This window comes from Anarhichas minor, unplaced genomic scaffold (genome assembly GCF_050575085.1).
Source record: "Anarhichas minor isolate MPS153535 unplaced genomic scaffold, ASM5057508v1 ptg000010l, whole genome shotgun sequence".
Lineage (NCBI taxonomy): Eukaryota > Metazoa > Chordata > Actinopteri > Perciformes > Anarhichadidae > Anarhichas > Anarhichas minor.
This window is the reverse complement of record NW_027466456.1, coordinates 6,627,065-6,651,087: the sequence shown is the minus strand read 5'-3', so window position 1 is coordinate 6,651,087 and position 24,023 is coordinate 6,627,065. Positions and strand designations below refer to the sequence as shown.

At 42.8% G+C, this 24,023-nt stretch overlaps 1 protein-coding gene across 1 annotated transcript in view; it reads left to right on the top strand.

The window, feature by feature from the left end:
• agbl4 (AGBL carboxypeptidase 4) overlaps positions 1 to 24,023 on the top strand; it is a 237,692-nt gene that overhangs the window by 142,452 nt on the left and 71,217 nt on the right. The window contains exon 6 of the mRNA XM_076088602.1: positions 19,408 to 19,447. Coding sequence (XP_075944717.1) covers positions 19,408 to 19,447 — 40 coding nt within the window. The remainder of the gene's footprint in view (positions 1 to 19,407; positions 19,448 to 24,023) is intronic.

The following is a 24,023-nucleotide window of genomic DNA, read 5'->3' as shown; positions in this document are numbered from 1 at the left end:
CTCCATCTTTTCATGTCTCATTGTTTGATGCCATCTGATGGCTGTGGAAACACTTTGCAGGAAATGAGTATTCTGTTTCTCATCAATCCATTCCCCCATTTTCATGCAGGAGTTCCTATTGATAGTGAGGGAGAAAGAAAATCAACAGCAGTCACAAAGAAAAATGTCTTCTTTTTCCATTTGTTTGCCGCTTACTTTTGAGATATGTCGTATACGTGTGCCTTCTCTTTTCAAGTTTGCCTCTTCAATTCTTTTGTGGAAGACAGAATTTGAAAGGACGCATCTCTCTAATGAAAAAGTCCTCCGTGTGTGCTGTAATGAGTCAGCAACACTTGCATATACTTTCAGTGGAGTGGCAGGCAGACACACAAATATGCAGACAGGCTTGTAAAAGAATACCTGAGAAACTAAAGCTCATTCCAATACAGATATTCGTCTTAATAATTAACGCTCAGATGCTAATCAGGTCAAAAGAAATCACAAACCATTAGTACCATTAAGGCACTTTTCATTAGGGCCGAGCTAACTCCAAATGTAGTTCACAGTGCTGTTTTCTGAGGCTAATCACGAAGTCCACACTCACAGACTCATAGCCTTGGAGGTGCACTCCTGCATAGTCCGTGAAGGGTTTAGGGCGGTGCCACAGTCAGGAGTACTGACACGAGAGCGATTTACTGCTGTGGACAGAGCCATCAGCAAAACACACATTAGCCACCTAAATAAAATCCCCAAGCTAAAGAAATCTATACCCGTTTAAGTGTACGCTATATTTAGAATATTTTTCGACATGGAACTGAACTGAAAGGAAAAGTTATCTATACTGTTTTTGTCAACGGAGTGAAGAGAGCATGGATAAGTTTCCCTTTTAGTTGAGTTCGCTGTCGGACAGGGCTGTCTGAAGGCAAGATAAAGCAGTGAAAATATTTAAATTTTGCTCAATGATGGTATTTTTACAACAGTTTTTGTTTTTGACAATTACCTCTTGGTCGTACGACAAAAGCCTAGAAGACTTTCAGATCAGGCAGTAAAATAAAACCCCCCAATTGTAGATAACGTTTTGCCAGTGACGTGAAATGTCGCTGCAAAAGTGCTTTCCCATTCATATTTCAAGCCGTTGCAGCCTCTCAGGCTCGGGTATTCACCAGGTGACGTCAGTTTAGTCCCCGAGGGTTGAGGGCTTAAGGCTGCATGTTTTCTGCCAGCACTTATTTTTTCATTCATATATTAGTACTTTGTCAGTTTAAGTACATTTATACAATTTCATTTTGGTTGTGATATCACCTTCTTCTGTAGCTGTATCCTGTTACAACCTGCTGCTCCTATGCCCCCCAATTTCAGTTTCATCGAATCAAATCAGTTCCATCGAATGTGATCTAATTAAAAAGATGTCTACACTCCCCACATCTCTCTGCTTCAAAGATTTGCGGTGGAAGGGATCGTACTTTTGTCAGACAACTCAAATCACTTGAAGTTTACTTCAGCCAAATTGTCCACCTTGAAGGATATAAAATGAGTGCATTCCCCGCACTGCTTAGGATAACAAATGGACAATATCCAGACAGATTACTAGTGCCAGTTACACAGGCCAGTGCCTGCATGCTAAGTTCCAAAGGGAAGACTTGACTCCAGTGACTGATGGCTTCAAATAGCAGCGGATGAGTGCGTGAGTGAGGAGATGAGACTTCTTACCTCCTTCCGTTTTCCTCCTCCTTCCTTGGTTGCTGTGGAAACGGGTTCCTCTGAAGTTGTTAAACTTTAGTGCCCACATGACAGTCTCACGGAGACGTGTGAGAGCCTTGAAAGAGAAACCACGCAAGCACACCCATGCTCACAGGAACACACACATGTGTACATTGAGACATACAACACACACACTGGCAGTGTCTTGAGAAAAACCTGCCACCTGACCTCAATGTTCTGTGCTTTTTCTCTGTTGACTTAAGGAATGGCGAAGGGAATAGAAGGACCAGGGTTGAGCGAGGACAATAGCGAGGGCACTTGAAAAGGCAGTAACCTTTTCCTGCTTGGTGTGTGTCCGATAGATAATCCCTGTAGTATGCCATTGTGGAGCTGTCAAACTGGCTCCCTATGAATTCAGAATGACGCTCGAGAGGTACATAACGCCTTGTCTAGGGCTCCACCAGTGTCCATCTTCATTCATGGATCAATAGTTGTCTTTATTTTGGATTCCTTCTCCTTCCCCCCTCTTCTTCTTCTCTCTCTCTCTCCTTCCCTTCATTCATCTTTGACAGGGCAGCCCTAAATGTCTGCTTTAACTAGCTGCTCACAACCCTCCTCAAAACACATTTACATACACATCAATCACGCTGTCAAAGGTAAAGGCATGACGCCGTGTAAAAAACAGAATTGGATTATGGCCTTGTCTCATCCCTGACACTGACTGCTTGGCTGGCTGGCTGGCTGGCTGGCTGGCTGACTAGACTGTTGATGCACAAGTTAAACGGCCTGAATTGTTATTGGCTGGTGTTTTTCTCATAGTCCTTAGTGTGTACTGCCATGCATGTGCGGTGTGCCAAGCAACGTCTGCAATACTCAAAGAAATGTCTTTTTCTCTCTTCCAGTAAAGCATATTCATGTGTCCAACTTTGCCTGTAAAAATAGCCTTATTTTGGTTGTACAGTGAGTATTTCTTAATGCAACATAATAATTCAGTCAGACACTTACTGTACATTAGGAAATTAAACATTTAAAGTAATTATTCAGTAAGGAACAAGGATTCTGAATATGCAAAATTCGACCAAACTGCTGAATCTCTGAGAGCCGGTCACAGTAACTCTGCTACCTCATAGGTTTCACGTGTGGCGTCGGCCCAGTTTATGTTAGCCACCTTTGTGTTTACTGTGCCACTAAACAGGAGCGGTCTGTGTACTGAGCACAAACCCTCAGGAGTCACAGAGGGCTGGTGGCCTGCTGGACCTAACGTGTACCGGCAGCAACAGTAAGTTCAGACCCTCGGTGCTGGTGCCCGGTACTTGCTAAATTCGAGCTAACTACTAACTGAAGGTTCGTCTCCCGGAGCTGCTGCCTGCTCTCTTCCCGGCAAAGCAGCCCCCCCGGTGGTTGGGAGGACAATATCATCACATTCTGATCATACTGTTAGTTCATTTTTTGAATGTTTTGACTAAACATTCTGGCCAGATGTTACACATTGCCCCTTAAACCAAACATATACACGAGCTAGTTAAATTGTTAAGTACCAACACTAAAAACGTTAGGACATCAAGTGAGGAGCCGGTTGGGACGGTGAAGGAAACGGTGTCAGCAGACTGAGTGTAGCAGCAGAGTAAAAGAACACCTGCATGAATATGATTGGACGTTGCTAGTAAACTTGTTTAGCCGATAATCAGCCAATGAAGAGGCTGATCAGTTAAAGCATGCTCGACTTCAGTGTTCTGAACTAAAATGATGTTCCATTGCCAGCTGTGGTTTTTATAGGACTGACTGTACTAACATGCCTGACGACCCATGTGAGCTTATTCTGGATCTGGTGCCACCATTGTTCATCTATGCTTTCCAGAAATGTCACAAATGAATACTGTTTTCTGATCTGCCACAGCTAAGGTTTGGTTTGGTAGTGTTAGGCATGCAAAATATGATAAAAAGGACAAATTAACCAGCAGCATTTGGTCCACTGAATATTTTCTTTAAAAAATGTAAAGGTCCTCTGAAGTTAAGTTCAAACAGCAGAGCCTGAGGTTAAGGGTGAGGGGAGGGAGGACCGGGTTGATGCAGGAAGCCCTCTGTGGCCGGGGCTTGGAGACAGCAGCATGTATCACCAGGCCCATCATCACGGCTCATTTCACCATTTGATCCTCGCAACAGCTCAACTCAGAGTTCATACCACCCAAGGGTCACGTCTCCCTATAGCTTATATTAGCAAACATAGTATGGTGAGAAAGAGGAAGCTTAACCCCTGAGGTGCTGCCATCCACTGGTGTATAGCCCCCTTATTCCCTCTCTCAAACGCTGGTAATTAACAAATACTACGGCATACTGTAAATGCTATTTTTGCACTAATGTGTGGGCAGGGTGGAAAACATCACAGGAACTCCAGTCTGTTAATTAGAATGTATTTATGGCAATTAAAGCCTCTGCTTCTGCCTGGGAGAGACCAACTGAAAGAATTCTTAATGTCTGACCCTGAGATATCATTTAACACGTGCGGCTGTGAATACCAACACCACTGTAGCTGTTTCAGCTCAACCATAGTTCTGCTGTTTTCAATCCCCACAGCTCAGAGGGTTTGTAGTTTGAACGTCAGTCTACAAGTAGATGTAGACTTAATATGGTGTCATAGAAAGGCTGCGATTTTACACCATTGTGACAGTTAAATGTGACGATCTGCCCTATGTTTTCACTCAGTTCACTGCATTATGCTACTGTCTCACGGCAGGGAGTTTGACCAGGAATATTTCACTATCCAATTACCAGGTGAAATTGGCTGTTTAATTTTACAGCCTCGATGAAGGCGCTCTATCAGAATGATGGCCACTCAGTTAGCCCCCTAACACCACCCCAGGCAGCCTGCTCATCTGAGAAAACTTTCTCTGTGTGTGTGTGTCTGTGTCTGTGTGTGTGTGTGCGTGTGTGTGTGCGTGCGTGTGTGTGTGTGTGTTTGCAAACTGCACTGAAAAAAGGCACTGAAGAAATATAAATCAAGCAAGGTGATGATAACTTTGGCGTTGACACTGTGATCCATCGTCGTGCCTCCGCGCTGACTGTTTTCATTTTAGCCAGCAGCAGGCTGCGACTGAGAGGCTTTCTACCAAAATATAATTGTTTAGGAGTAATGAGCTGGAAAAAAAGGACAGAGAAAAGGGGAAAAGCAAGCGAGAGAGCGCTTGGAGAGTGACTATTATGGAGAGTAAAAATGTAACGCACAGCAGTAAACATGACAAAACAAGCTGCAATTTGGTAGCATGCATGTAATTATGTCCTCTCTCCTTCCAGTACTCCTGTCTGTCTGCGCGGTCAGACTGGATTCATTTATTAATTGTCGCAGAGCTAGTTTTAAACATACCCAGCTGTGATATTGGTTTGCACGACAATGCAACAGGGTCCAAGAAAACAACATGTTTTCTTGACAAATTGGCAGCACAAGCTTCATGATTTGCTCTTTTAATGTCTTGTCAAATATTTTCTGCAGAGACCCTGCCCTCTGCCTGTATTTTCTCTTTTCTTCTTATTTTGCTGTGTTTCGGGTCTGCAGTCAAGATCTCCCTTAGATAGCCAGAGAAGAAAAGGACAAGTGAGCTCAGAGGAAAATCCTTTTCTGACTGGGAAGTCACAGGAAATGTGTGTGAGTGTGTCAACGTTTCACATTTCACGTTTTTTAAAATCTTTATTACTCTGTCGCAAAGGTTTTTTTTCTGTAAATTGGATGGCTCCAACATGACTTTGAGGGGCACTAAGGGCAGGAAAGAGTGACCAGGTTGAGCAGATAACATTGATTTTGATCAAGACTGAGGAGAAAGAAATGCAGATAGAGAGAGAGGGAGAGAGAGAGAGAGAGAGAGAGAGGGAGAGAGAGGGAGCGAGAGAGGGAGGGAGAGAGAGATGTCTGCAAGATATCGAACTTTCTACTCTTCCTCAGATCAAAATTACAACCTGAGATGGGAATGAGCATTTTAATTAGAACTCGGGGCTATCTCATCTCAGAGTGTGTGTGGAGCTAAAAGACTAATTCCCACCACACATTCCCACATCCCCCACCCCTGCCTTCACAGGCCACTTTGTCCGTTATTTAATAGGCTCTTTGTTATCTATCTACTTGGGTTTGCCAGGTACTTAGAGCCCCTCCATCGGAATATTAGGTATTCTGATGAGGCCGGCAGCTGTGTGCTCCACGCAGATGGCGCCTGCTGTAATCAGCACTCTCAAAAGAACGGCTCTCATATCTCCCCCAAACTTATCCTTTTTATGATTACAAAACACAGAGCCGCAAATTGTTATGAACAAGATAGATATATTTACTGGCAGCATAAAATACAGTGGCGCCCAACAATTCAATCCCTTTCAGGTTGATTCGTATTGCTGAGTGCACTCTCTTAGATGAGGACATTTGGTAATAGGAACCATGAATAGCATTCAAATGCGCCCTCTCCAAATGGGGGTATTATGTGATAGAATTGGTAGAAATGGGGACCTTGTAGAAATGCTCTGCCGTGTGTTCAATCTGTTTGTCACTGTGGTCAAGGACAGAGTCGTAGCCTTAGGATCGGGTGGGCTGCGGTTGATGAAATCAATTGGTTAAGAATCTAATATCAGCACAAACACAACCACAAAAAAATACTTAAGTGTGTTAATGGCACTCCAAAACATACAAGTGGAGAATCAGACAGCATTGGTGTTGTCAGTTATGCAAGATGTGTAAAAAAACATCTGTTTTGCATTTTCTCCAGATTTCATTTACACCTCATAATCAGTTAGTTGAATTACACATGACTGAACATGCATGATTTAAGCAGGAAATAAGAGACACACATATAGCATTGCATTTTATATTTTTGTTTATTTTGTATGTAAAGTATTTGACTTGAATTTATAGCTGGGATCTGGAACTGTATGTTGATTAAATAAGGATAGTAGGAAGAGGAAGGTGTAGGGGCTTATTACAACACTATAACACCTTTCATGGATGCCATGATGTATTCTTCCTCATTCCCAAACCCCACCCTTTTAGTATGTGTGTGCATTTGAGTATGTCCAACATTACAGAGAGTAAGTGTTGTCTGGGACCTTATCAATGAAGCGACTCAGCCTGTAATTAGCACTATAATCACCTCCCTAATTCAACCACTGCTCAGCGTCTCACCCAGCGCGCTGCTCCTCTTCCTCTCCTTTCTTTTCCCCGTCTCTCATACTTTGTTTCCAAACAACACTCCTCTCTCATGCAGCCTTCATCTCTTTTTTAATCTTATTTTTTGTTGTTGTCATCTCTCTCTATATTTCATCCCTTTCTCCCTTTCTTCATCTCAACCTGACACCTCTCTCCTTCACCCGTGTGGATCTTAAGCCAAATGAGTGAATTCGTCTCATTAGTAGTGCATTGGGCCAACGTGCCCGGAGGGAGACAGAGCGATCTTAGTACTGGACAGCTCAGCAGAGCTCTGAGGGGTCAATGAGCTGGTTAAGGGAGTGATGTTTAATGCTAGACTGGGGGATGGGGAGTTTTAAAGTTTATTTCACATGCCAAGTCAATTTATTACACACTGTATCTATGGGCAAGTGGGAATGTATGCGATGTATGCTACGCAAAACAGACTAACCACATAACCAAACATGAGATATGCTTAACAACTAAGAGAAAATGACTTTTGTTTCAAAATGAATCAGGCACCCTTCAGGGAGATGGATGGCATTGACTGTCATGAAGGCTCATACAAAGACTTACCAGCCTGCAGACTGAGCACACAGAGTATAAATAGAGGGAAATGTATGTGAATATATGTTTGACTATAGAAACAAATTGTTGTTGCTGCGACAAACGACATGGTCTGATAGAGTATACATTTTGGTTGAATTTGATATGAAATTCAACCTTTTTATTTTGAAGATTGCCAAAATTACTTTATTCACAGTATGAAAAAACACTTTCATTTAGTTATTTATTCTACTACAAGTATTTTTTACCGAAATGCACAGACCTAGTATCATATGTAAAATATATTATAAATTACTGTATTTTTCTAAGCATGTGTTAATGGCATAAGGCAGATGCTACTCTCTCTCTGTTTATGTGTGTGTGTGTGTGTGTGTGTGTGTGTGTGTGTGTGTGTGTGTGTGTGTGTGTGTGTGTGTGTGTGTGTGTGTGTGTGTGTGTGTGTGCGTGTGTCTTTCTGTGTCTGTGTGTGCCTGTGTGTGTGCGATGCATGTGTGGATACGTAAGTTTGTGATTATTTGTGTTAAAAAGAACTCCAGAAGAAGTACAGCTGTCTATCTGTGTTTGGGTATGACTGCCAAAAAGCGGCCTGGGGAGATGTATTGCGCGTGCACTCAGACACACACAGACCATAATGCAGCCACCATGGGGGCTACTTGGCATGTAGCCTTTCTTTCGCTGTTCTGTAATGTGATTTGTCCTGACTATTGATACCCCAAAACGCCCTACTCTCTCCTCCTCAACCCTCTTGTTATCCCCCACCCACCCTACTTCACCCCCACTTCCAATTTCCACACTAACCTAATTAGCATCTCGTCAATAATGCTCAGCATTTCATTTTGCTGCTTTAATTAACAAATTCAATTTGCTCCAAACTGCTGTGAAAACAAATTAAAAGCACAGCAAATTAAAAGCCCTCAGTTCCAGCGGATATGGCTAAGGTGATTACAGATGCGTCAAACGACTGTTTTCTTGTTTGTTTTATCTCGGGAGAGGAAAAGAGACTACTGAGAGGAGGGGAGACCTTGAGCGCGATGCTCGGGTAGTATCAGATCTGGAACTCCAAAGGAGGGGAAACTAGGCCTGGCAGGAAGGAGGTGAGCGAGGCTTGTGGTGGCTCCTTTTTCACAGGGAGCCACCACAAGCCATTAACAATATGGATAGTGTCACAGCAGACATACACCTTTTACATACTTTACATGCATGTTTGAGTCTTGAGAGATGCATTGTTCAAAATTTGTTTGTGGTAAGGATGGCCAACTGACGCAATTTTCCCCAAAAGTTCCACAAAGGCAGGGGGATGAGATTTGGCTTAAGATCACGGAGACTCATGGCTTCCTTCTCCTCTTTCTCCACACGGAAGAGTGACATGGATTCCATCCTGATCATAGAAAAGTGGACCAGCTGGGCTCTATCAATGCCGTGCCATGTCTTCAATTGTGTAATTTTCATAACCACACTCTCAATGTGCAGCCAAGGAGTTGAGAGTATTGAGTTTTTTGGGCCAAAATACGGCATGTCTTGCTCTTTGCAGACGACTGGTAACTCAGCATGTCCTGCTGGTTTCATTAAGTGTGATTTCCAGTGCATACTTGGGAATGCTGACTGGGAAACAGCTGGAATTGTAGCCAGCATCTTCACAAGCCTGAGCCCATAGAGCTCTGGAAGAAAATGCGAGATATCCCCCTTTGGGTTAAGTGTGAGTTGCAGGAAAGCAAGATCATGGAAACAAGCAGCATAAATTAGTTTCCTTTACTGTCAAGCGGGTTGAGACAGGTTGAGAGATATTCAGAGGGAGCTGTGCATGGAAAATTGAACATTGGAGACGGTTCGAAGCTCGAGAAAAGACGTAATGTGTGTGAATGTGTGATGGTTACGTCACGCCTCAAAAATGAACTAAAACGTAAACTCTGTGCGCAAACCTGCATTCAAAATATTACTCGAGTAAAAGTAAAAGTAGGCCAACTTATTACTCTAAATGGTCCATTTCACAATAATATATATTACATATCTTTTTATCTTGTGTGTGTCTTCTCCACCATGTGCTGTCTACCCGTCTTCCTTCTGTCTACCTGCCTGCCGTTCATATGAACGAAACTGATAGCTCGGTTGTTTTGGCCGCGTTGGGCAACACACAGGCCTCAAGGTTTCCAGCAATCAACAGAAAGGCAATGCCACGTATTAGATGTCATTCTGGCTGCTATCCCTGTCTTGCTGTATTCCGACACAGACGGGTTATACAGAAGTAGACCAGACACGCTCCACAACAGCACTACTCAACCTCTTGACCAGCCTAGTTCACGCACACACACACACACTCACACAGCTAATGGAACTGGCTGTAAGCCAGGCATCTGTGATGGTCAATGCAGCTTTGTTTTGCTCCGATGTTAAATTGATTTTTAGGTTCCAAGTCACAAGGCACTGGCAGCAAGCTGACCCTTTCTTGACAGAGAGGGAGAGAGAGAGAGAGAGAGAGAGAGAGAGAAGGAGGGAGACATACTGTGCCCCATAACTTTCTATCACCCCTCCACCGACAGGCTCAGTGCTGCTCGTGAGTTTCCTCATGTGAGTTTGTCCTCTTCAAATGAGTGTCCTTTAAACACCGTCCCGCTCCATTTCTTCTCATTCTGTCATCTCACATCCCAGTGTGTCCTCCGTGCTTACCATCTCCCCTGTTTTTCTCCGTTCCACTCCCATTCGATGAGCTGTGATTAGAAGTTATCAGACAGCACACAGTGCATCCATCTGGTCCACACATCAACATCTGGAGAGGGTGTTGGCTGTTTTGACATGGGGAAGAGGCACACGCATCTCTCACATCTTGCCGTTTAATTGTATGTGTGTGTTGTTATTGTTTGCCGCATTTGTGTGTCAGTGCATCTCACGCAAACTCGTTTTCCCCTCCCTTTCGCTCCTCCACTAGCAGCTAATTATTGTCCCGCTTAATTACCAGAAACACAGCAGTCCAGCCTGATTCAGCTTTAAAGAACTATTCAGCACTCCGTCCCGATACCTGATTGAACTCGGCTAAATGGAAAAGTTATGCTGGAGAAAATGCTTTAGTCACACAACATTTTGTTTCATTTATTTTCTAATATGTCTCTCACAGTCTGGTTACTTGAAGATAACAGGCATTTGAATTTGTTTTGGGGGATATCATAAAAAAAATAAAAAATATCAGGTTCTGAAATGGAAAAAAAGGCGGCATGGCGCGAGAGAGGAGAATTGTTGGACGGCTTTCACACATACACATACACCACTCTTGTTGGATCCATAATGGCAATAAACCAATAGGAACATACACGTCTCCTGACCTTCAGCTCCAATTAGGCCCCCGAGGAGAGATGGATGAACTTTTCAACCTTACATCTTGTCTATTGATACTCCAATCGGGTTGGTCTGAAGACAGGGTGATTGGCGAGTCAATATTCACTGTTGAGAAGGAGCACAAGTTTCAGTCGCAAAACTTTAAAGGTTTGTTGACATCACAGAAAGGAGTCCCATATGGAAGAATCTCAGTTCCATTTCCCATCTCTCGCAGTTGATTGAAGACCCCAAACAGAAAATGATGGAAATATAAGACTATAAAACCAAGGTTGATTTTCCAATATACTACCGGCATTGGAGTGCTTCCTAAAGATAAAAAAAGTTTTAACACGCACAGCAGAAGAGACCACCTACTGTATAAAATAGAACAGCTGCTCTCCTAAACTTGTTGATGAAGGAGACCGTAGCCTCTATTTCCTTTTTATTGTGATGCAAGACCAGTAGTAGACTTGTATTCATGCACACAGTTACAATACAACATTATCGATGACGATGAGACATAATTTCACATGAATTATTTTTCACAATAACAATACAGAACCTTTTAGGAGAAAACAGCAATCCTAAAGAAAATACTACCGCTTTGTAGAATGGTTAAAAGTAGTCTAGTCCAAAAAAATGTTGAGTATATGTTTGAATTGAGTTATGCTCTCCCCCTGTAATGCTGGAACAACTAGGCCTTGATCTCTGCTCAGTAGTGCTGTGGAGTTGTCCTGACTGTGTGTCTGCCGCTGGGAGTGCATTGTGTAGGAAATTTGGGGTTTAGAAGTGTGTTTTAAGAAATTATAATAGAAGTGTTTAATGATTCATAATTAAGAAATCATAATTAGAAGTATGTTGGGATTCATAATTAGAAGTGTTTTAGAATTTGTAGTTAGAAGTGTATCTTAGTAGAATTGTAGCACCTTAATATTTGCTTGTGAAACTTGTGAAGGTTTTTGCCAAAAGTTGCAAATCCTAATCTTTATATAGAATGTTTACCAAAGAAGTGTTAAGCCATAAAAGACAGTCATTGAATGTATTAAACTGTGAAGAATAGCCAAGGGAAAGTCAGACTTCTAGACAGACATTTGCAGGGTGTGCCCGCGCGAGGGTTTTCGGAAGCCTGACGCCAGGAGGAGGCAACCGAAATTAGCCAATAGGAATTAAGATGGCCAAAAGGGAGGGGATTTCAAACTGTAAGAGGAAGTGCTGGAAAGGTATTCACGCGCTTTCTACTCGGCTCTCAGCGTGGAAGCATCTGTGTTTTCAGGCTGAGTCGCGAGTGAATAGCTTTTCCGCGCGGATCATATTATTATATATTTTGTTAGTAGTGTACTTCATTCTGTAATTGTATTAGCTTCAGTAGGATTAAATACTTTTAATTGTAAACCAGTTTATGGTAGATTTATTAAGAAGCAACTCTACTGTAAAATAACAGTGGAGCGTGCTCTCCGGCCTTCTCTCGGTGGGGGAGATTCAACCCTCCACAATTGATTCGGCGTTCGCTGGTAAATACCAGGTCACTAGACCTGCACTCCATCAGGCAGGGGTCAATCACAGCCCAATGGGGAAATGATGATAGAACAGAGTCCTTCTCTGCATGTGTGCGTATGAGTACAATTGTGTGTTGAGCTATCAAGTATGCTATCAGTGTCCTCAAGTCATTGATTGGTCCCCAGTGTCAAGATGCTGTCATCGATTCTTTGCCAGGTCACAGAGGAAACTCTTGGCTCAGCAGGGGCTCTTAGGTTACCCATTTTGGCACACATGCGTTTGTTTGCGTCTGTCAGGCACACACACACGCGATATGTGCAAAGCATATGGTAAAACTAGAACTCCACAGAATGTGAACAGTTGGACAGACTTCAGCCAAATCCACAAACCGTCCCAATAAATGATGCTGTGTGACCAAATAAGTTTATTATTGCTTCTCACATTTTCAGTGGTTCATGGTTCTATGCTGGACAACTCCTCTTGAATGTATTGAATGTTGTCCAGGGTGACATGGCCCCTCTTATGAAGCCAGACCTGGTACCTGAAGGGAAACTCCCCCGTGGCCCACATGGTCCACAGAGGCCAGCCAGGCTCAGCATGGTGAGCCTCAAAGAGATGCATGGGCATCTGGTGGGATATCCATTGACCAGCAGACGGCTAATTCTACACATGCTGCTCGCTCTGGAACCAAACTAATTGTTGAAGAACAAATTCAGCACACTGGCCCAGTCTATGTCCACCATACACTGCCTGACATTGTGTGCCTTGTATCCAAAAAGGCTTTTCAAGTTGTCTGTCATGGGCAGTAATGCACTTGTCAAACTTGCACACTGTCAGTCTAACATTGATAACACACCTACTTTAGTGAGGCCACTGGCCGCCCTAGCCTCAGAGCATGCTCTAAGGGAACACTTTGTTATCATCGGGTTGACAACACTGAGCTGGGCCGCTTTTGCCAGCAAGTTATTGCCTTCAAAGTGGAAGTTTGAGTATTGGAAAAGAGACAAGTGGGGCGCCATGGTCATGCAGCCTCGACCCACGGGGTCCGTGTTCAAAAGCAGGCGACCTGACAGACTGCGTATGAGAGAAAGCTGGAGGAAACGCTGCTTTTTTAATTGCTCTTCATGAATATTTAATGGCATCAAGATGAAATTGAATCATGTTTTCAAACTGCTCTGAGAAAAGTCGGTGGCATGGTGTGAAGTGACTCCGGTACGTGTGTCTGTATGGCCATATGCGTACAGTATGTGTATGTATGACTGCATGCGTGCATGTTCACGTGTCAGCATCAGCTACATGCATTATCTGTGCAGACCTGCTGTCGTGCACATTATCAGATTACTGCAGCGTTAGAGGGAGAGCAATAACGGCAGCAGCAGGGAGGACCGCGTGCCCTGTGCAGGTGGCCGCGGCTGTCCTCTCCCTCCGCTCAAGAGGAAGCTGCTCTCCGCTCTCAGAAGGAATAAATCTTTTATTTGGTTTGTTGTATTTTTAACCAAGGGCTCCTGGTCACGCAACAAAGCCTGCTCTCCATCCCCTCTGCACCCATCTTCTCTCTCCTCCTCTCAGGGCCACAGCACACATTTCCTGACACTGTCGTGCAAGTGGAGACACGATCACATTTCTGCTGGCGAGTAGCCATTTTTCTACCGAAACGGAGTAATGGTGAATTTTTTTTTGTACTTTCAGTGGTTCTTGATACTTATCTGCTACACTTTTTCTTACCTACAGGTGTAATCCATTCATTTCTCGACCTTTAACGACGGTTTTACATTTTCTGAATTTAGCATTTATGCATTTTGAACACCTGTGTTCCTCTCACATTATGATGTAACCGTTCTTAGTGGGCTAGACAGCCACACCCGAATGTACCCTTAAGAAGCTCATCCCATTAGCTCATGCTTACCTCACCTCCCCTCTTTGTTACCAAGGGACGATGACTAAGATGCAGTCAGACACACAGACGGTGCTACACATCCAGGCATTGTGTGTGTGTGTGTTGGGGGGGGGGGTTAGCTGTGTGAGAATACACAGAAGTGAAACTGGTGACTCAGATTAAGTGTCAGCTGAGGTGGGCAGCCGAGTTGAGAGGACCAGAGGAAGATGGAAGATGAGTCAGGCTGTTTACAACGATTCTCTCGCTCACCACCCCATCAAGCATCAACCCTTGCCCTGACCCTGGATATATGATAGGGGGGTGTTTGTGTGTGTGTCGGTGTGTGTGTGTGAGTGTGTTTTCATGGTTCACAGGAGACAGCAGTGGGACTAGATGCAGATGCTTGTTTCCTGTACGTGACCTCATCAAGAGAGCAGAAGGGTAACACTAGGATCACAGCACACGGCAATAATTAATGTACTTAGCAAGCTGTAACGTCAACGTTGCATTTAAACAAAAGGCCAGTAACCCAACATACTCGTATTCAATAAAGAAGCTTTAATCATTATTTTCATTTTAACAATGGATCACCTGATAACTCGCTTGTAGTGAAGAACACACAGATTTACCATTAATTTACAATAACCTAGTACTACTATTAATAATAATAATAATCATAATTTTATTGCATTTCATTGTCTCGAAATAAACCATCCCACATAATATAATATGTTCAAGCTAATCACATTTTTTCTTTAAATAAAAAACCCAACCTGAAACCTGTTCAAGTAGTTGGATGGTGGCTGTGTAATTTAGCCGTATTGGCTTTAAATTAATTTGAAATGAGCAACAAAATGATGGCTGGGATTTTAGTTCCCCCCCCCCCCCCCCCTCTTCGATGGCTCTGCCTCTTCTCCTCTCATTCTACTTCCCCACTCTCTTTTTTTCCCTGTGATAACAATCAGCAAATGTGAAAAGTAAATTCTGGAGGAAATGTTGGCAAATGGGTTTTGGGTAGATTGTGCATGAATATTTAATTTAGTCATAAAATAGGGGTTTAGTGCATTAATGGCTTTTCCATTGCTGTCACTCCATTTGACCCTCTCACCTTCTTCTTCTTCCCTTCCCACCCAGATCAGGATGGTGGCATCGCTAATGACCATATTTATAGTGATTAGAACATTATAGATTTATTTAGGGGGGGTTGTCAGAGTTATATTAGAAGACTATTTATTATATAAGAAAAATATTTTAAAATATTCAAGACAGACTAATAAAGACGAAAAACAAGATAATCTGATAAAGACATTTCTATACACTGAGCAGTTTGTCTTTTAGTCAGAATATCAATTTTACATTAGTTTGAAGTCTTTGCAGATCTGCACTCATAAAACATCCAAGAATAGAAGCACTGGCTTCCTGCTCAGATATCATGCCTCGACAAATAAAACTAAATTATCTTCTCAAGTAACATTGTAGCCATTCTAAGATAATGTGGGACTCCAGTCTGTTGGTCTGTAGTATTGTTTACTGTGCTGCTGGCCACAGAGCCCCAGAGTCCACGCTGGCTGGCTAGACTACCGTGACAGCTGGAGTGGCCGTCACCTCTGGCTCCCAACTGCTTCCTTGTTTTCTGACCTATAACACTTCAACTGGCACGTCCAGTCTAGATTCACCTGTGGTAAACATCTGTGTACCTCAGCCAGACAGGTTTTTGCAAAGAATGATTTAACCTTCTTGGAGTTCTATACAAGTGTGGCCTACTGCATCAGGTCAGTCCAATTAGAATCTGTTAGGCTGTCAGCCATGAAAAAGTATAACTTTGTGACACTCAAATACCAAAAGACACTGAACCCCACCAACCTGGTAGTAAACCAATCAAGCATTTTATCAATAGTAAATACTTTGTTGTGGGTTTACTGTTACAGTGGGTGTTTAGTCATTGTGGTAAGTGAGAGGGCAGTGGCCAGCCACTCTGAGGCCGGGTTGGCTTCAACCAGGGTGTGATCCCTCAGCTCTTGGCTGCGTTTGATAAAGATTAATTCAATCCTATTTTCTGCCCTGAAATGCTTCTGCTAATGTAATTCTCTCGGTGTCAGATCCCCCCACTCTCACTCTTTGTGTGTGTGTGTGTGTGTGTGTGTGTGTGTGTGTGTGTGTGTGTGTGTGTGTGTGTGTCTCTCCCTCCCTCCTAAGGAACACTAAGCACCTTATCCATGTAAAGGACTAACAAAAGCAGCAGGAAGAGAGAGCAGTGGTTGTGTGTTGTAATTCTCTACCAGAGATTCATTATCTGTGTATAAGTACTGAAAGACGCTCACACTTTTCATCTGCTGGTTACAGAGTGTGTGTGTGTGTGTGTGTATGTGTATATAAAGATGATTTTAAAATGTCTAGTTTAGAAGTTCCTTGGCATGTTGTGTGCACATATGTGAGTGTCTTCTTTATTCCATACATCTACGGTCTTTTATATTCATACAATAATATGAAGTAAGAAATTATTTTTCAAACGATGCTTTAGTAGAAGTTCCACTTGCAGAGAACTGAAGAGCCAGTAGAGGGTGCTACACAATCCAAGTGATCAACCTCGTCCATTTCCAGCAGGTTTGGGCTGGACAGACATGCATTTGTTTTTTAAACTATAAACTATCATTTAGTACTGTTGTAGTACACTTTTATTTGAGTTAATTTATGTAGTGTAAAGTATAATAACAAGAGACAAGACATGCAAAAACTAACAACATTAAAAACTGAAAAAGAGATGGAAAAAGAAGATGTCTACTAATTAGTAACTAAGTTAATTAACTTGTACAGACAGAGTTGATTTTGCCAAAGACATTTGAATTCACCTGTAGGGTTTCTACGCTAAAGAAGCATGTGTGGTGGAGTATTTTCCAGTGTAGTTGAGGGCGTAATAGTGGACAATAGTCATTCTAATCAAAGCATCCTCTGTACAGCAGCAGTGAGAAGTGAGAGAAGTGGTGTAAATGTTTCTCTTATATTGATTCCTTCTGCGGCTCCATATCTAACTGAGAGTCAGCGGCCTCTACAGGTGGTAGCTGTGTGTGTGTGTGTGTGTGTGTGTGTGTGTGTGTGTGTGTGTGTGTGTGTGTGAGAGAGAGAGAGAGTTGGAGGTTGAGGGTGGAGCCATGCGAGTGTACATCTGTGTGTGAGTGAGCGTGTAGCGGAGGACCCTATGATCTCAGCTTGTGCTCTTGTTGCTCTGTCTCATGTTGTCACAGTGACCTCTACTGCTTACATGGCCACCCACCTCAGCATCCACACCTCCTCCTCCATCACCACACACAACGCACTAGAGCCATATCTTTACGGGTGCAGATACTGCGCGAGTATATACGCTTAACTTGCGGCAAAATAAGCCAATAAACCTTCTTATCTAACTAATTCTAACACTGTCGTACTCAGGAAGCATCTTCTTTCTTTTCTGCCTCCCCGATGCTGAAGTGACCTTCCCTCGGTCACAAGTATCATTCGCCCCTTTTTGGTACTTGACTGAAGACTCATCTCTCCAAAGAGCCTCTGACACCACCCTTTCTGCATTGAGTGGTATCGCCGCCGCATTTTGCAACTTTAGAAAAATGTATTCAGTTTGTCCGTCGCAACAGCTTTCATTTGAATTCTTTGCTCACTTTCCAGTCTGAATTCTACTCAGTAAAACATTTAAGTACATCCAAAATATATTTCAATTTCAATTAAATAAACATAAAAAGCAATTGTACCTGCAAGAACATGTCAGTAAATTACTTCTATTGCTTATAAATCATGCATTATTCTCTATAATATAATTTTAATTAAAGGGGCATTCTGCAGTCAAAGTCAATTTACTGAGGCCAAGGATCCAGTGTTTTTGGAGCTTGACCCATAGGGACTAAAGTACAGCTTATGTTGATCTTGGCTGCTTTTTTTTATTTCTTAAATCTGTCAAACACAAGTCCCTTAGATTTTATGGATATACAATCCTAAATTACTGAAGTACTCCCTTCATTTTAATGAAATGAAATGTACTATTTAGGTTTGTGCGGACAGCGCACGATTAAAAGTAATTGCAGCTGAGTTAACTAGAAGTCAATTTACATCTGTTGACGCTTTGGCATTACATACAGGAAGAACTCAAATTTAGCAGACAACACACACCAAACCCTAACTTAACCTATAAATAACTGATTATTGCTCTTAATGAGAGAAAAAGATGTCAGAGCACTACTTCTCTATTCTTTGATATTGCTACAATGTTGGGGAACTGGTATTTGAAGTTATTCCATGGTTGTGCCCTTTCCATCATATTGTATATTTGAAGTCACTCTGAGTAAGAGCATCTGCTTCATATTAAATACAATAAGTGTTTGGTAGCATATCAGAAAGTCCCACTCCAGGCATCACTGTATGTGAGTAGAGAAGGAGTATGTGAGAGTCTCTTTGCTTATCCCTCTCAGCAACTGGTTAGTATGGTGTTTGAATATTAATGGAGTCTGGTCCTAAAAGCTGGCTTTGACTGTGACCTAGCCATACTGTGTCTCACACACACACACACACACACACACACACACACACACACACACACACACACACACACACAGAAACCCTTCATCCTTTCCTAGGACGTGAAGATCTTCTCTCCTGAGGGACTGGTAGATGAGGAGGGCTGAGGTGTTGATTACTGCAGTGCTCAACAGTCAAGGGTGTGTGTGTGATGGGGGGGGGGGGGGGCAGGTTAAAGAGAGGGGCGGCCGCCATAGCGCCTCCTCTAGACTCCTTCTCAGCTGCTGGAGACATCAAGTGTAAAATTTCGCACACTTTCAAACATACTCCATCAAAACCCACGAGGTCACACTTATATGTGCGCGAGTGAGGAAACCACTTTGAAAGTGTAGTTGTACAAGCTTGTAGATTCTAGACATTGCATGTTGAACTAGACTTAGACTTACCCTAACAGAAGTACACCTTTGTTAAGTTATTTGGAAGAAGTAGCTCAAACTATTTTGTAAAAATGATGACACTGTGTCTCTAATTCAATAGGATATTGCAAAAAAATACTACCGAGTCAATTTTAAATAAAGTGTAAGGAGTTGTCTCTGCGTTGACAGCTGTCAGACAGTAGTCATACAGGACAGGGACATCTTAAATCCCCCTAAATAAATAACTTCCAGATATAATCTGCAGTTGAATTGAAGTAAGCTACTGCAAAAGGTTGTACTACTGAGCAAACTAAACCAATATGGTATACATGAGATTGATTAATAGATTTTCTATAAGAATGTAAGATAGTAATTGATGACATTTGTCCTCTTTTTTTTTTTTCCAGCAACAACGGCGTCTCGACCTGTTAACCATCACCAACACTGGTAAGTCCCTGAGATCTTACGACTTCACTTTCGCCCACAGTCCAGCTCTGTGATGCTCCTCCCATTGGAAGCCCAGCATCAGTGTGTTCTTTCCATGTTCTCCATGTGGCATGCTAGGGAGTAGACAGAAACATGCCAGTAAAGCACACCGTGTATTTCCCTCTAACCTACTTCTAAATGCTAAACGGGTTACAAGCTGTTTTCTGGATGCTGCTTTCCTCCACAAACATTACTGCACATGTTGTAGGACCAGTGCAGATAACATGGTGCTTGTGCTGTGGAAAACCCTGAAGCGGAAGCTTAAACACAACTGACATTCTTCATGCTCTACAGACACACTCTCCAGATACTTAAATACAGGTCTATAAGTCTCTCACATGTATTATTTATATATTGAATATCCAATATGCACCTCAGACGTGTCTGACTGCTACAGTCGGAGACGGTCCATATGGTGCACCACGTTTGACTGGAAACATGTCACAAAAGAAGTTGCACTGTTAGAAATCTATGCCAGCCTCGTACTGTAGAGAGGCGGCCGCGAGAACGAGAACGAGAAATTCGTAAGACGGGGGAGGAGAAACAGATGGGGATGGCGATGAGGACACAGAGACCCATATGCCTAAAATATCTGGATGATCTAATATGCTTTGATTAGAATAATGCCTATGTGATGCTCATGGAGACCGGGTTAATTTAGCAAGTTTACGTTGCAGCTGTTTCTTAGGCCCTGAGCAGAGGCAAGACTCTCCCCTGGACAGTTTGACGGTGAGAAATAAAGGGCTGGGTAGTGTGGTCAAGTGAGACAAAGACATGAGGGAGGGATTAGATTGTCATATAGAATTATATGCTAACATGTGTGCATGTATACAACAACTCATTTGAATGAAACTGATGTCAGAAAGCGTTAGTTTACTGGTTGTGTTCCTGATGGACTGTCACAAATTCATGTCCTCCAATTTCTTTTGTCTGCCAAGCAGCAACATGCTGCTGTCACCGTGTTTCATGTTTGAGGCATCTGAACGTGGTTTACTTGTTTGTTTGTTCGTGTCTCATTAGAGCTGAGGGTATTTCTCCTCATGCTTTAAGGTTGGTACACTCCAGATGGGCTGACAAATGTGATCTACTCAGAGCAAACTCTTTTCTTGCCATTGTCATAAAAACACTCCCTACCTGTTTGGGTGAATACTGCACCACTCGCTGGGCTGTCATTGCTCTTTGCTTCTGATACTAAAGGGAAATATTTCTTACAAACTATCAACCAAAATACAGTTCTGAATAAATTCCAGGCAATAAAATAGGCCACTGAGATTTAGAATCATGCTCTATATGTCATATCTTAAACACATAATTTAAATGATTGTTAATGATTTTCAGGACTTTTTAGATACTGCAGGTTACATCATCATGTATGACTCTTTCTTTTCCACCACTGTACTTGCTCTATTTTTTGTTAAGTTAACAGTCACAGGAAGTGTGACTTCCATTTAAGCTCCTGCTGCCTTAGAGGTCTCTGTAGGGCCTCGTTAGAGTGACTTAATTGATGGCAAAAAACAATTAAAGTTAAATGAAATGCAACACAAACAGTAAAGGGATCTGAATGCTTTGCAAAGCTGCTGTACTCACCAAGGTTATTTTAATTTCTTGGTTAGCCAGTATGCAGCAACAAACCAAAGCGCTCCATGGTCTCACTTACTTTTTGTGTTGATTTTGGTCCCAGGGGACAAAAGCAGTAGTGTTTGCGAGCACCAGAGTCCCCTTTTGAAAACCTCTCATTTTACTGCAGCAGGGTCAGACGCACCGCAAAGTCCCGGTTCTGGTTCTCCCGTGCCTCCCTACCCTCCAGCGGGCCCAGCAATATGTCCCGGGCCTCCGGCAGCGTGGTGTCGTAGCTCAGACAGCAGGTTGAAGGCGGCAGCGAAGGCAGGTTGGTTGCTGCCTGAGCAGAAGGTGTTTCTGGTGGAACTAGATTGTTTGCTTATGTAGGTCATATAGAGGCATCAGTATTTTGACAAGTTTAAAAGCTCCTTCTACTAACTTTAAATTATGCAAAAGGACACGACAACCTGATAAATACCGAGTAAAGTTTTTTACTGGTGATAATAAAATGCCCTGTTAAAATGAAACTGTTACAGTCACTATGACATCCCATTCCGGTAATCGTAATACATCTTTTTGTTGTTACGTTGCATCTCCCTCTTTGGATGAGCTCACACTATATTCCAGTAGAACTACCCTCCTTTGGGGTTTAGTCTACACCCATGGAGGGACCCAACATAGACTGAAATAGCTTTCAATTATTTCTCACTGAAAGGTTTCTTCCTCTGACCAGTATAGAGCTCAGTGTGCTGTGTAAATTATTGCAGGTCATTATTCAGGCTGTTGTTACGCGTGGCCTTGATGGGAAGTCCATTATATTCTTAACTTGGCAGACATGTTTTATCCTGCTCTGCTGCTTATTGTTATTCACGGTGGGTGAGTGGACACACACACACTGAACACGGCGAAGGTTATTATGATGGCTGTTATGAAGAGCAGGTGAGGCTTTCAGATGAATGACTCTGATAGGGAAACACAGGCAGGACGTCCTCTCCTCCCTGCAGATTAAAGGAGTTTCCGCTCCCTCGCTCCCTTTCTCCTTGTCATCCTCCCACGAGGTAACTTTCCTTCTGCTGTTGGCGCGTCTCCCTCTGTCCATTTGACTTAGCATCTCTCATTACATACCTGTATTTATTTGCCATCTTATATTATCATGTTGCCCTTTTTGTTTAGTAGTATGCCCTCCTTGCTCTATCCGTCCTTCACCTCTCTTCATCTCGTCTTCATAGCATTGACAGCAGCAGGAATCACAGGGTGTGAACACACTAATAGGCTCAAGTGGCTTCGTAACGTGCTGTGTGTGTGTCTGAGAGAAAGAGATTCGATGAGGATTCTGCCCCTGCTGCTCTGTTGGCCTCTGTCTCTAATGGCGTTCATTAGCCGCCCTGAGAAATGATTCACACGTACACATGTGTTCACACACATCTAATCGAGTGCATATGTACTTTACATAAAGCTCTGATGCGCGCACGTAGTGGGGAACAAAAAGAGCACGACATCCCTTTGCTCCCTCTTTCACATTTCACACACACACACATTCACACTCACTCCCACACACACACACAGACCCACTCAAACCTCACTCGGCCCTCTTTAATTGGACACTTGAGCAGCGCACGGCTGCATCTGGCTCCTGTTGAACACAGCCTGACATTTCAGACTGCTGACCTTTCCAGCCCCGCCACAACTAAATAATGATTAGTCCTGGCAACTGTTCCACCACAGCAGCAGCCAGGTACACACACACACACACACACACATATGCACACGAGCATGTACACACACACACACACACACACACAGGTGCAGGCAGCACAAAACAAAAACAACAAAAACACCTGCATGGAAGGCTTTGTCTTTTCACAGTGAGAAAATGGGGTGCAGACATTGATTGGAGAGGCCATTGTCATTCCTTTGGTTTATCGATTAGATTGTCCTTTTCCATATCTGCAGTCAGCACCCAATAATGTGTTGTTCTAAATTAACTCTGCTTGCCTCTGTTTAGTTTCTCCTTTCCCCTTTATGCGCTCTCAGCATTACAGTGGAAAAAAAGGTCAATCATATTCATGAGATCTGGGCAGATTTCAGAGAATGGCTGTGTGCAAGTGTGTGTGTGTGTGTGTGTGTGTGTGTGTGTGTGTGTGTGTGTGTGTGTGTGTGGTTACTCGTGAACACACTTTTGGGTTTGTGCACAGATGCGTGCAGCGCGCGTGTGTGTGTCTAAACTAAAGCGATGAAGCGGCGTGAAGATAATAGGCAGCTCTCAGATCTCTTCTCTCACTTTGGTCTCTTTCACTCGATCACCTTTCTTATTGTATCTCGATTTCCCCGCTGTTTCTGTCAGAACAGAAAAGAATTGCTCTTCATTAGAGCCTCTCTTTAGACAGTATTTGTGTTTCCTGCTCTGCTCTCCTCACAAAACCACTGTACATTAGAGGGCAGAGGGCACATTTTGCGCAGCTTGCTGCTCACTATCAAATGTCTGAATCTTTCTTTCTACATGTGGAAATATGTAAATCTAGCACGTGAGTGCATGAGTATATGCACAATATGAACAAATGTATTAAGTATGGAGCTGATGGTCACAATCATAATTATTTCAGCCTTAGTTTTTCCATTGAAAACCCCCTAGTCAGGCTGTATAAAAAAAAAATCAAAGCAGGAAAAACATCAGTTCATGTTGCTAAATTCAAATTCCAATGCATATTTTAAAGAAATGGAAACATCTTTTGGTTTTCAGGAGTCCAGTGGGGTATCCAGCGGATACATTGAATACACAAACAATAAAAGCACAGCTCAATTGTATGGTCTTCAAGAGAACACATTACAACCAAACTGACAACGCGGTGGTGGTTGGTACAGTATCTTTACTGTCACAAGTGCATTTACTTTACACACCGCAGTAGCTGATATACCCAGTCCTAGTAGTTAGTGATGACATTCATTTGAAGGAATCTGCAGTGTGCTGAAGGAATCC